This window comes from Periplaneta americana, chromosome 7, assembly GCF_040183065.1.
Source record: "Periplaneta americana isolate PAMFEO1 chromosome 7, P.americana_PAMFEO1_priV1, whole genome shotgun sequence".
NCBI lineage: Eukaryota > Metazoa > Arthropoda > Insecta > Blattodea > Blattidae > Periplaneta > Periplaneta americana.
This window is the reverse complement of record NC_091123.1, coordinates 145,371,845-145,385,972: the sequence shown is the minus strand read 5'-3', so window position 1 is coordinate 145,385,972 and position 14,128 is coordinate 145,371,845. Positions and strand designations below refer to the sequence as shown.

Here is a 14,128-nt window from a genome sequence, read left to right as displayed (position 1 = left end):
TTTTAAGTAGCTAATGAGCTACAAAAGACGGCGTCTATCTTAAGTGTCTGTATCAATATTCCGAGACACAAACTTCCAAAAAAATTTGCAACTATAGATGCAGTTAGGGCCTAACATTACAGAAAAGTAGACTATTTTTTATTTCCATCCGCAACAGCTAAAATTACGCCAGTTTTTAAGAGCGATTCGTGTAAATATTTCCAAGTCCTAAAAAACATTTTTTCTAATGCTACTAGGTTGTCTATCGGCATTTATTGGTCATCTTTCCTGGCAGTTGCTTCGGTGTAACCCACTTTTGAGACTGGGGAGCCTGGAAGGCGGAGTTACATTATTCCGATGATATGATAGGATGATCATGATTATGTGACACCAGGAGGGGTCTTAAATCTAAACTTAACCTAATTTCCAGACCATGGGTGAACATAGGAATAATTCCTATGCTCTAAGCGGGAATCGAATTCGGGACTTCATGAACTGTACCCAGAAAATCTGACCTCTACATTATGAGACTGACCAGTCCCACATTCATTCATATTGTTCTGCTCAAGAGCAGGTCTTTCACTGCAAATCCAGCATTATCCGGTCTTTCCTATTTTCTGCCTTCCTCTTTGTCTCCGCATATGATCCATATATCTTAATGTCTATCATCTGATATCTTCTTCTGCCCCGAACTCTTCTCCCGTTCACCATTCCTTCCAGTGCATCCTTCAAAAGGGAGTTTCTTCTCAACCAGTGCCTCAGTCAATTTCTTTTCCTCTTTCTGATCAGTTTCAGCATCATTCTTTCTTCACGCACTCTCTTCAATACAGCTTCCTTTCTTATTATGTCTGTCCATTTCAAACGCTCCATCCTTCTCCATTGAGCATTTATATATATATATATATATATATATATATATATATATATATATATATATATATATTAAATATGAGCCATTCAGAGCAGAAGTGGTGTAAGTCAAAAATGGATAATGACAGTTAAAGTGAACATTCCGTAAAATACAGCGCAAAGTAGCAATTAATATTCAATTTATTTAATCTATTAGTAGTCTGTGGATAGCAAGAAGAACATGTTAATTGCTACTTTGCGCTGTATTTTACAAAATTTTTACTTTAAACCTCATTACCCAATTTTGACTTACACCACTTTTGCTCTGAACGGGTCATGTCATTTTACATATCACTTATCTTACGTATGAGTAAATCATCATTTTGTATATTTCTTCAATAAGTGCGTTGATTTTCTTTACCAAAAAATATATTTCATGTTCGTCGTTCCCGGTTTATTTTGCCCGTGGGTATTGATAGATTAGAAGAAATCACTGTAGGAAGACAGCTCTACTGCATGTCCGAAACAAATTTTGCGATATGGGTTCCTGAAAACGTGTATTTCCGTGAAGATCTCGAAATCGGTTTTTTTGCAGCATTTCAATACTGAGTGTAATGAGTAAACAAGACGTGGATGCGACGAGAAAGAAGTCAGTCGTCTGTCGAATCTGGACTGATCTAAAAGACTCGGTATGGAAACTAGAGGGTTTTTTTTTCTTTTAAAGCAATGGGAATGGCTGTGGTGAAGTGAGGCCGTCAAGTTGAGCTTATACACCCTTGAGCAACTGCGAGATGGAATTGGACAGGAGCTACAGGTGAGTACTTGAACAGGATATTATGATGAGTAGAGACCAGATTTATAGGTTTTTACCTATTTTTCCTTTATTTCTAAACTCATAATTTCTTAGATAATTTTCCGAATTATGGTCATAAGAGTTGTAATATATGTAAGTTCTGTTGAACTTAAAAACACCTAAATTGGACTTTAAGAACTAAAAAACATGTATCATAATTATTATGTATTTTTCTATATTTACTGCGTTTTATATAAATATATTTAGACATTTCAATACAGTTTATAATTTTTATTCTCTTCTGCACTGGAGAAAGCGATCCAATCTGTGGAATTCCGTCTTTCTTTGTATAGCGGGCCGTCCTTCGAAGGCTTTACCGTCTCAGGGGCACTGATTGGGACTATAATATTTTGGAATGTCCACTGATCGCAGATATGACATGCCAGTAGAAGGGTATGAAGTGACTGAACTTTCTCTTGAGGTGGATGAACTGCGAAAAAGTCGCATTGTTGAAATCCCTGAAGTTTCCGGGCATGTTCCCTGATAGAAGGCTGTGATATAGCTTGTGCGGATACGAGCTGTGAACTTTTTTGAGTCCCTGTGCAGTCTGTCTTATTCTGGCGCTTCTGTGTTAACATTGAATTTTTATATGCAAAAACAAGTGAAATCAGATTTATTATGACAGTGGATTGGAAATTATTCCATCTTTACCACCGAGGGAAATACGTATTATGATACTTAGAATTGAGTGTAAGCGTACATTTTTAAGAATCAAGCAATTTTTTGGATCTCTTTCACAGTTTGGACAAAAAAAACTTATTTAACCTATTCCAGCAACTTAAAATGGACTTCTTAAAAACCTAAAAACCAGGTCCTTAATGATGAGACATGTCCAATATACGCTAAGGGTGTACAGCATTACATTACAACACGCATATATACAGTACTTCTAATATTACACTACTCTAGACTACTCTAGATATCTTTTCAGTTGTTTGAATCTCTGTGAACATAATCTGACCTCCAATAATGTAGAATCCTAACAATGTGTTGACTATGAAAACGTGTTCCATTGGATTACTTTTGCTTGCCGACAATACACGGAGCAAAAACACTTTTCCTTCAAGTAGTATTTCCTGGTCCGAAAAATAATCGTCTTTTTTTTTTTCATTTCAGAGAGTAAGCTATAAGAAATAAGTGTGGGTGCTGCAATGGCATGTTAGTGTGCTCTTTACAAATACAGCAGGTTTTCCACTCCAGTTCTCTTTTATGTTTGGACAGATTGCGTTTGATAAGGCGCGTTGACGTAGACAAGCTATTAACAGTGTAATTTTGGAGTCAGGCGTTATATAAAGAAGTGGTTCCGAAATTTTTTTACCACCACGGACTCCTTAAAGCTCATACTTCATTTTGACGAATCCTCCTAAACGTTTTGCATTCTTTAGGCTCATAAACATGTTCTACTAATTAAATATTAGTATTTTGTAGTCTATTGAATTGAGCATCTTTAATAAATTAGTAACGAAATTAGGACAAATTTAACTGTAAGTTAATATAACCTGAAAATACATGAATACAAAGTTATTTTATGTACTGTCATTCCTTAAGTGTAGAGAATGAATTATGAAACCAGCTTTTTAGACTTGCAATACCTTTGTAATTGATATTATTGATGCTGCCTTGCAGAGATCAGTTTTGCGAAATATGGATCAATTACAGATATTCTAAGTCGTAAGTCTGGCTCAACATTAAGTTTGTTTCTACGTTTGTTCTTCAACAAGACTAGAGCAGAAAATATTATACTCTCACAAAAGTACTTTACGTTGATGGAAATTACTTTAAGTGTTCTATTATAATTAGTAAAACCTCGGGATACGGGTTTGTATATATACAACCAAGGTTTCAACAGAATTATAGGAAACACGATTTTTAAACTCGAACTAGATGACAATTCTTCTTTGACGATCGAACAATTTCTTTGTCACCTAGAAGGGGTTTTTCATATATTTTTTTTATATTGCAGGAAGGAAAATACTCCCTTAATTGTAATGTTAATGAATCAAGCGTTCTTGGACGAGTATGCATTGTCATTTGTTACTATAAAGTCATTGGGTGTGGGAAATTAATCGAAATCTCGATTGACAACTCAGCGAGGCTGCTAGTTCTTTACCGTTGCTTCAGTCTTATCCTGAAGGAGAAGACCATTTAGTTGGACTCTGAAGACTGGAATTTAGAGAATTTAAAAAGCTAAATAATTGATTAAATGGTGATCTTGCTCGTGTAAGCATGTGCGGCTTACAGCTGTTTCGGTGCTTCTTCACACCATCCTCAGAGCCTACTAGATCTCGGCACCATCTCGAACTTCGCTGCCTGTTGTGTGGGTGCGTTCAATTGTTTACAAATGTTGAAATGTGGTGTCAAATAGTGTGTGTGTTCTGAAATTGATCTGTGTGTTGAGAATTTGATCAGGGTGTGTTTTGGTGTGTCTGTATATTTTATATAACAATTATTTATATTCAAGTGTTAAAAGTAGTGTACGAAAGATTCAACATGGATTAAAAAGCTAAATAGATCAGATAGATAAGCAAGACTTGCAAGCCAAGGGATGTTCGTTCCTTAGGCGATCTCATTCCTGTTAAACTTTGTGTCTCACAATTCTGAGATAAGCGAAAAGTTTTGCAACAGGCTGAAAAAAAAATCAAATTTTATCGCTAAGCTTAGTTAAAATACTGTTTGAAAATACACCTTGGTATCGTGGACTGCTTTCGAATCACTCGCGAACCTGCGAGGTCCGCGGACCAGATGTTGGGAACTACTGCATTATACGAGTAGGTATAGCTCGCGCAAGGAATGGTGGCGTTGCTGTCTGTTTTGATGTGTGCATGCACGCACTCCGTGGAGGGACGAGAGGTACTGGCCGATGGAAGTACTGTCTCTTCCAAGAAAATTAACAAATGAGGACATCGCTGTGGAAATAAAGAACGTAGCAAGAGAAAAATTCGAAGCTAATTAAACGCGCAACATATGTTTACGAATGAAATAATAATACCGTGCGATACAAGACACGTATTCACATGCAATGGAAAAAATCTAAAGTCGTAACGTAACTATCACAACACAAGATTGATTCCATCAATGTCATTTCTCTTCCGACTGTACACTTGAATATGATTTAAGCTATCTCGTGACCTTTCCTGTCGTCCGCTCTTCCTTATCGCATTGTTTCATTCGCATTCCTTCCGTAGGTATTCCCTGCTTGCGAGACTTATATGATTTGATGATAGTCTTCGGCATGAACACGACTTGCTGTTACTGATCTTTTATTCTCCTTTTTCCTTCATTAATAACCTATCTTCGACTTTTCTTCTCCTGTCTTTCTCCTTTCCCCACATTTTCTCTTTATTTCCTCATCATGTATTTATTTGTTCCCTCTTTCTTCCGATTAATTATCTTTTCTTCTCTCCTCTCCATTATTTATATCCCTTTTTTATTAATTCTTTATTTCGCTATCTTTCATTCTCGTCTTTTTCTTTTGATCCCTATCCTTAATCTTATCCATCTTTGTGTTTATCTCCCCTTCTTTTCTTCCCATTTTCTTTTGTATATTTTCTTGCTTTCTCATTTTCTTTCTTCACTATTTTTTTATTGGCGATACATTTTGTCATTTTCATTTTTTTTTTCCTTTCGGTCTCTATTATTACCCTGCTTTCTTCTGGCCAATATTCTTCTCCTCTTCTCAACTCATTTATTTCTTCCGCTCGCAGCCTCTCGTTTCCCTCCTCGTCCTCTGCTTGTCATGTGGTGCTCAGCGACTACCTGGTCCTTGTCGCGCTTGTCTGATCTCGTCCATCTTGGTGACGTCATTGAGAGGAATTAATGGGATCAGAAGTTAAGTGAATGCAAATCCCTGGAATTTAAATCGCTCTCTGATAAATAGAAGAATCCAGAACGACGCAACCATCAGTTGTAGAAATGGAAATGGTCTCGTAACAGTGATGCCAACATGATCACGAATTCCTTGATCAGTATTCGCTTGGTAGCTAGTAAACGTGCCCTATTTAATCAACGTCAAGTACAAAAACTGTTTCTGACGTTAACTACAGTTATTCACACGCAATGTCTGACACCTCGCGAGACCTTGTAGCACGCAACTCTTGGGCGCTCTTAATTGTTGTCATAACGTTTATATTTTATGACGACAATCCAAACAGAATCTTCTCTTCCTTAGTTTCCTTAGTAACGACAAGCAGTAAACAGGATCAGCATAAATAAACAATACCAATGCAACAGCGCTGTATAAACACAGAAATATAGATCACCCACTGTCTAAAGGAAAGACCGAAAGAAACAAAGACGGAAAGGAAGACAGATGAGAAGAAAGATAAGGAGAAATTAGAGAAGCAGAAAAGAACAAAGAAATAACGAAGACGAAATAAACAAAAATAAACAAGTAAAATGGGGAAGAAAGAAAAGAAATGAGTGTCACAGAAATGTCACATGCTTTCTCATATAATTTACAGGTTCGTAACAGTTCAGTTCCCTTATTATTTTGCGAATGGTATTTCGGTTTATACAAGGAGATGCAACGAAAAGTGGAGTCTGCTGTCAGCCGTCCGGTTTTGTCATTGCTCGTTCCAAGTAATATAACTTACAGCATGCTATATTACAATTAAATAAATAAAATATTGGCTAATTAATTACAATAGTGAATAGAGGAAGTGTTACAAATACTATGAAATAGCGTAATATACGACCAGAGGCGAGTTGTATTCTAGCGGAAGTCTTCCAAATTACTACGCACTGATACTCTCTTTTGCGGGAAAGTGTTAGTTTGCAGTTAGAAGCACTGCTGCCAACTTATCGCTCTACAATCTCGCTAACTTTTCAACAAAAAGTAGCTAAATCTCTCCAAAGTTTGTTAAAAAATCCCCAGAAATGTCACTAAAGATTAATAATAATAATAATAATAATAATAATAATAATAATATCACTAAATAAAAATAAGAGAAACATATACATAATTTCCTCGTCGTCACCCACTTCTGCGGAGTCAGGTTGTATTGGTTGTATTGTTGACGACTGTAATTTGAGGTGGAAGATGTGGGAACAGCTGATTGTGAATACACTGCACTTGATCCAATCATTGACACTACACTTTCTGGCAAATTGTAAGTGTGAAAATTTTCACTCAAGCGTTTGATCACAATTGTTTTTGTGAAATCTAACACTTTTAAAATCGTATATATTAAAATCAGCAAAAACTACAGTCTCATTTGCTCCAAACAAACTGTCGGCACAAAATTCCAAAATTCGACTGCCTCGGGTCGGTTCGGAGTGGAAAATCTCGGCGTTGCGGGGAAGAACCAATAATTAGCTGGAGCTCACGACTCGTCACGTGTCAATCAAAGTTGCTACCGTTTATCGGTGTTGGAGCAGTAGCATTGAGAGAGAGACCTAACCCGTGAGCATCTTTCAACCCTGATCACTGATCACGAATATATGAGATCAGGGCTTTCACGTATGAATCATTAGACGACTCAGTCATGCACCCATGCCTCTTCTAAAACTAAGAAGTACATGACTTCAGTTGAATGTTTTAACTTAAAAGAAATGAAAAAGTGGAAGAATATAAAAATCAGCAGAAAAGTCGCTAATAGTATTTTACAAAATTTGTCGCCGAGACTGATTCAAAATTCCCTAGATTTGGCGACTTATCGCTAAATATGACAACACTGGTTAGAAGCTAAACTGTTGAAACGTTTATCATTATTGCGTTTTCGAGGAAAGTGAAAATTTTGGCGGTAAGTTCTTTTCTTGAATATACATTGTTATTATTCCTCAATGTTAGAAATGTTAATCATATACATTATATTCTTAAAAGAGAAATAATTAATCTACGTTTATAGCATTGTATGTTTAATTGGTTTCGTTTTAAAATTATGATATGTTTTGAAATTATGACTTACAACATAAGTGTATCACAAATACGAAATACTAGTATTACTAATAGGCCTATTCAGTATTTATATCTAGTTTCCTGTTTCGTTACTAGTGTTGGCACCTTTAGGAGGAGGGAAAAGCTCACCTTCCAACAAACTTAGAAAACCGTGGGATGAAAAGGCAATGCAAGAAGCCATAAAAAAGTTCGAGAAAAGACGTGAGAGACGATTCATCTGGATTCAGTATTACGGTTGGGGAAACACCTTCTAATGAAGATGCTGAATGCTTGTTTTGTGGTTTTCGTAGTAAAGGTCATTTTGACTTTGCAATTTTCTTAATCTTGTAACTTGTTAATAGTAGCCTATTTCATATAAAGGAAATATGTTAGATTTTGAGGACATTTTTTTTTCAATCATTTTATAACATCTTACGAACTTATAAGTTCGGTGTACCATTCACAGGGATATTCAGCAATAAACAGGATTTACGTTAAAAAAATGTTATGTTTTATTTAACGACGCTCGCAACTGCAGAGGTTATATCAGCGTCGCCGGATGTGCCGGAATTTTGTCCCGCAGGAGTTCTTTTACATGCCAGTAAATCTACTGACATGAGCCTGTCGCATTTAAGCACACTTAAATGCCATCGACCTGGCCCGGGATCGAACCCGCAATCTTGGGCATAGAAGGCCAGCGCTATACCAACTTGCCAACCAGGTCGACATTTTCGTTCAATATTCAAAGTATGTCGGTTCCAAAACGAAAAATCAGAATGGTATTCCATGTTTGTAACACTTCCTCCAGTAATTAATATAATGAAATTAATAAAGACTAAACAGATTATACATAATATTAAGCTTACTGACTAAATTTAAATGTATTGTTTAAAGTGACCACTCTCCGCTTCCAAACATTTCTTGTACTTTCGAATAAATGACTCTATTCGAATGTCATTAACCCTTTCGTCCGTATTTTTTTACAACAGTTCCCTTTTATTACGCACATATCTCGTGTATCTCCACGTAAGTTCATAGGCGTACCAGAGGAAGTCGCGTTTCCGAATACTCTAGTCTAAAATGTCGTTTTAATTTCTTGCAACCTTTCTTTCTCACTAAATGTCACACAATAAAAATTCTCTGTGCCATTTCACTTTATTTACTTGCCAGATACTAACATTCACAAATAATGCCACAACACGGGACCAATTCATCTGCACTTCACCGAACTGGGCTGGCGGGATTCCCCGTCACACCTTTCCACAACATTCGTGACCTTGTGTGTACGGCTGGGAACTCCCCACTTGATGAACCTCTCGGTAGTTTAGAAGGAATGTCAAAGCGCCTATATTACGTGCTCATACTACAAACAATACAAATCCAACAAGGTTCACTTTTTAGCAAGATAAAGTACATTCATGGCTCTTAAGGAAATGTTATGCGGGTTTTGAGAGCACGCATTGCAGGCGCTTTGATATCCCTCGTTAGATTATTTGCTTGAAGTGTGAATTCAAAGGGCGTATAGGAATTAAAAAATGGGCCGAGTCTTGGTAGCAGTCCTCCTCTATGTAGGCAAGACTGTCTACAAGTAGCATACATTTAGGCGCCCTTGTTTACTGCACATGTCCAATGCGTTGTATCTGAAACTTAGTAAAATTAGGTGGCCCAAATTTTGTTTCTGGATCCGTGCATATTACCTGCCTAATCGGACCGTAGATCTGGTAGTTGGCAGCACTGGCGTGGAGCCAATCCAAATAAACATTTCTCCTTAATCCCAAAAGTAAAATTTCTGACTTCATTTAAGAAGATGGGCCTTCAACGTACGTAATATTACTATTCACGTATTTACACAACATAGTTACACGTATTGTAATAATTTCAAATATTATTTTGCAAATTTCAGGTAATTGAATTGGTTTATAACGACACTCAGAGCAAGTTGCATCCTTTTCATTCTGAGATATTGAGATCTTGCTTCAGTAGTTTAGCTACATGTAGTAAATTTTTATAACCTAATGATGTGTTCTCGCCGCCTTTCTTGCTTATGACCCGAGAGGAAGATCTTTGATAAATTCACAACTAAAAGTAGAAACATCTCTATATGTATTGATTAATTTCTCTTAAATCTCTATGAAATGTGAAATTCGTTTTATTTGTCAGAGTTTGTCACACACACTATTATCTCATGAATTAAAAAACTGATTATGAATAAAGTGTAGTGTGTGCGTGTGCGCGTGTGCGTGTGCGCGCGCGTGCGTATGTATGCATGCACGTATAAGTATGCACGTATGTATGTAGACCTATGTATGTATCCCATATTGAATTCTACACGCAAAGCCCGTCTAAATCCAGGCAACAAACAATTGTCAGATGCATAGCTTTACCATGCTGCATATAATTACGTAGAACTATGTAAGTATTATTGCGATCACCTATCGACAGGTGCATAGCTTTATGATGCAATCACATGTTTACAGGTATATAGCTTACGAGTAACTATGCACATAACTTTACATAGAACTACGAGTATTTAATTCCCCTTGTTCTCTTTCCTCTCTTTGTTCTCCTTGTCTTCCCCTTGATCTCCTTGTCTTTTCTTTGTTCTCTTAGTATTCCCCTTGTCCTCCTTGTCTTTCCCTTGTTTCCCATTGTACTATTCCCTTTGTTCTACTTGTATATCAACTGTTCATTTTGTAATCCCTTTGTTCTCTTTGTATTCCCCTTGATTTCCTTGTTTTCTTCTTGTTCTTCTTGTATTTCTCTTGTTTTAATTGTATGTCCCTTGTTTTTCTAATCAGCGTGTTCTCTTGGTATCCTCGTTTTCTTTGTCTTTCCTTTGTTCTCCATGTCTTATTATTATTATTTTCTTCCCCTCATTCTGTTTGTATTTCACTTGTTCTCTTTTTATTCCTTTTGCTTTTCTTGTTTTTCCCTTTTTGTCTTTGTATACCCTTGTTCTTCATATAATCAATCTCCTTGTTCTCTTTTTTGTCCCCTTGTTTTCCTTGCTTCCTCATATGTCCCATTGTCTTTCCCTTATTCTCCTCATATTCCCCATTTTCTCGTACTCCCCTTTTTTCCTCATATTACCCTTGTTCTCCTTGTAATCCACTTTTTCTACTAGTCTTTCCATTGTTCTCCTTGTATTTCCCTTGTTGCCCTTTTATTCCCCTTGTCCCCCTTATATGTCCCTTGGTCTCTTTGCAATTCTCTTGTTTTTCTTGTACTTATTGTATTCGCCTTATTCTCCTTGTATTTCCCATGTTCTCTTCGTTTCCCCTTGTAGTGGCAAGAGAGGGTTGCATTTTTATGTGACGGTCAATTCGAAGTTACCCTCCCCAATATCTAGTGAGAAGAAAGACATACAGTAGTTCTACGTCAAAGCGTACAAGACTAGGGTTAGTCCAGACTGTCATCAGTAAACAGGGCCCTTTCTCTGTAAACTACTCTGGGCGAACTAAAACTAAGTAGGAGATGCAAGATCCAGCATGACGTATGAGTATGTTGCTGCCAACCTCTGAGTACTACATATTCAGACCGACACACAGTGTGTAATTTAGAGAGTCTAGCCGGCCAAAATTCATTTCTCGGAAACTAATAGCTCAATTTTCATAAAATTTGGTATGTACCTTTACCTTCAATTATTGAAGTTAATAAGTTTTTAATAATGAAAATGAATATAGCAACTGATTTTTACAGAAAATAAAATTAGCAATATTATTAAAAAAATCGATTTGAGTAAACAAATAAATTAATATTCATAACGTGGAATGCGCTTAAAATTGAAAGAGTAAGACTAAGGAATATTGCTACATATACTCGTTCAGACGTCAGATGCATCCCCATCAGAATCCGTATCCTTGCTCGTAGTCTCTTCTTCGGCATCACCGAGTAATGGAGGCTCGGAGGGTAGGCTAACTGCAGCACTTCTCTTGAAATCGACCGCCATTTTCTCTCCTTAATTTTCCTTAAGCTGATGATATAAGGGTCGAAAGAAATAAGTAGCCTGAACGAAAGATCGGTATTTGTTTCTTTTCTTGACATTTTTCTTGGGAAGACTTCTCTGAAAAGTCTATTATCTTTGTTCCTCGTTTCCTGGGCTTCTTCAGATAGTGTACTATAGTCCCGTTGCTCTTATTTCCGGCAGCCAATCACGTTGCAGGTTGGTTACATTTAAACGTGTGCGTCTTGTCATTCGCTACTAATGATGTAATGAATATCCTATAGCTCGATAAATACTTAATATAATCGCCCGCCATTTTGGCTCTTTCGTTGGCGTTCGCAGAAATCACACGAGGACGTTATTTGCCACTCAATTATTTGCTCAATTACAGTGCGTTTGATTTATTATCATAGGAGCTACGACATGATAATGTTTAACGGTGAAGCAAATAGATTCCTCATCTGGTAGCTCGGCAACGAAAGAAAAAAAATGGCGAACGATACTACCTACTTAGACTTTATAGAGCCTTCACTTCCTAAGACGTAAGCAAAGGGGAGGAGTCACACCAGAAATAACAGCGATACAACTATAGTAGGTATAATAGTGTTCTGTGACCTTCTGTCCATGAGCCAAGAGTTTGTGAAGGGCTGTAGATAGTCTACATAATACTATTTGTGCAAGCGTAAAGCTTTGGTCGGCGGGAAAAGGCACATAAGTCAAAAATAATAATTTTTCAGGAGAGACTTTCTTTTTAATTTACTCTTAACTGAATATAAGTATAATAATGAAATTCATGTATGTTGGTTAAAGTAAGGTCCTCTTCAATTTAAAATACAAGAAATTTTATTATTTCAAAAATTAGAAAAAAAAATACTAGACTTATGTGATTAGGTACATTAGAAAAATCGACTTTTTTTACTTATGTGCCTTTTCCCGCCGACCAAAGAAATATAATTTCCTTTGTTTCCCTTGCATACATGCCAAATCCATTTTATCGATATTTCAAACCCACAAGAAAAGGTTTCTAACATTATACACGTAGACGAAGAATTAGATTTCCATCCATTCCCGTAATACATACGGAAGTGGAAACCTTCCTGAAAAACCTTCTTGTGATATTTCCATCGTTTTTTTTTTTTTTTTTTTTTTTTTTTTTTTTTTTTTTTTTTTTTTTGCGACTCCTTTGCTTTGTCATGTCAACAAGTAGTACACTTTCCTGTCTGTACCTAACCTATCTTTAATGTTTCACACTAAATAATACGGTGGTTATAAATTAACTGTTATAACATTTTGCATTTCTCTTAATTCATTAGATTTCAACTGTAAATCAGTAATCAAACCGAGATCCTTATTAGGTGACATTGTTTCTCCAAAACAAATTTTCATGTTTTTCTTTAATTTGTCGCACGTTGAAGTGATGCACGTGAAAGCTGTCCTAATTATTGGCCGCATTTCTTTTCCTAGAAGCTCTGAAACGCATTTGGGCAGCAGAAAGCTTTTCTTCCGGCGAACTTTCTTCAAAAAGTGGCCTATTTCTTCTCCGTTTTGATCTTTCGCTTAGTTCTCCGAAACGTTTACGTGGACGTCCTCGAATACTCGTACTGGCAGACTCAAATTGGAATTGTTTTGTAGTAGATGGCAAAGCTTTATATATTTGATTCTCAAACTTTGCATCTTGGTTTAAACACAGTGCATTTTATTTTAAGAAAATTTTCTCATTTCTGCTGTATTTTTTCCACCGTAATAAAATTTTCGAGCATAGAAATCTAATTCATTTCTTTATTGACTGTGAAATGTCTTCAGAGCAATCTTTGAGACCAAGATGTTCAATTATATATTTGAGAATTTCACTTTTCCCTCGCTCTTGCTCCACACCTCAAAAACAGCTCTCCGGGTTACGGAGCGCATGGTGTCTGAAAATAATTAATAGTTATTCTGTATGCATCTGGTTGCAGAAAAAAATCACGTCCTCTTCCTCAGAAAAGCATAATAAATATGTGCACAAAATTTTATCGAGGTGATGGAGGCTAACCTTTTAAAATTCAACTCAAAATAATGTAATAAAGTAGAACTTCGACTCTCTGCACATGTTTATTCAGATACTTATTCTAGACAATAAAATAATAATTTTAACAAAAGAATTAGGTTATTTGTAAGTATATAGCTTTTTATAATATATCCATACTGTGTATTACAGAAAAATATTATATTAACTTTCTGACTTTGCATCATACGAACACAAACTGCGCTCCTGTCTCTCCAGCATAAATGATCTTATCGGAGAAATGCAACTTTCGCTCTGTTGTGAGAGTCCACTATCAGATAGATGTAAACATCTGTCTACACTTGGATATTATATTTTGGAGTGTTATAAACATGTCTACATAAGAATTTAGCATTAAAGATAGGGGTATGAAAAATGATTTTTGGCCGGCTAGCTGCTTGAAATTACACACTGTGCGACAGTGGCAATCAAGCCCATTCTGAACACCTTCCACACTCCACAGTCTTAGTCAGTATTACCCACTCAGTGCGACAGGCCGAATATGCGCAGGGAACTTGTACAATCACCATATATTCAAGTGTCTTATATCCCAAAGTAAAACACATCTTACCTGCGGTTTTTCTA

The 14,128-nt window shown here is 36.4% G+C and overlaps 1 protein-coding gene across 5 annotated transcripts in view; it reads left to right on the top strand.

Annotated features, from left to right (window-relative positions):
* LOC138703524 (collagen alpha-1(IX) chain-like) overlaps positions 1 to 14,128 on the top strand; it is a 223,596-nt gene that overhangs the window by 5,318 nt on the left and 204,150 nt on the right. For all 5 annotated transcript variants that reach the window (XM_069831445.1, XM_069831449.1, XM_069831447.1 and 2 more), the window contains exon 2: positions 1,553 to 1,642. In XM_069831445.1, coding sequence (XP_069687546.1) covers positions 1,620 to 1,642 — 23 coding nt within the window. In that variant the 5' untranslated portion in view covers positions 1,553 to 1,619. The remainder of the gene's footprint in view (positions 1 to 1,552; positions 1,643 to 14,128) is intronic.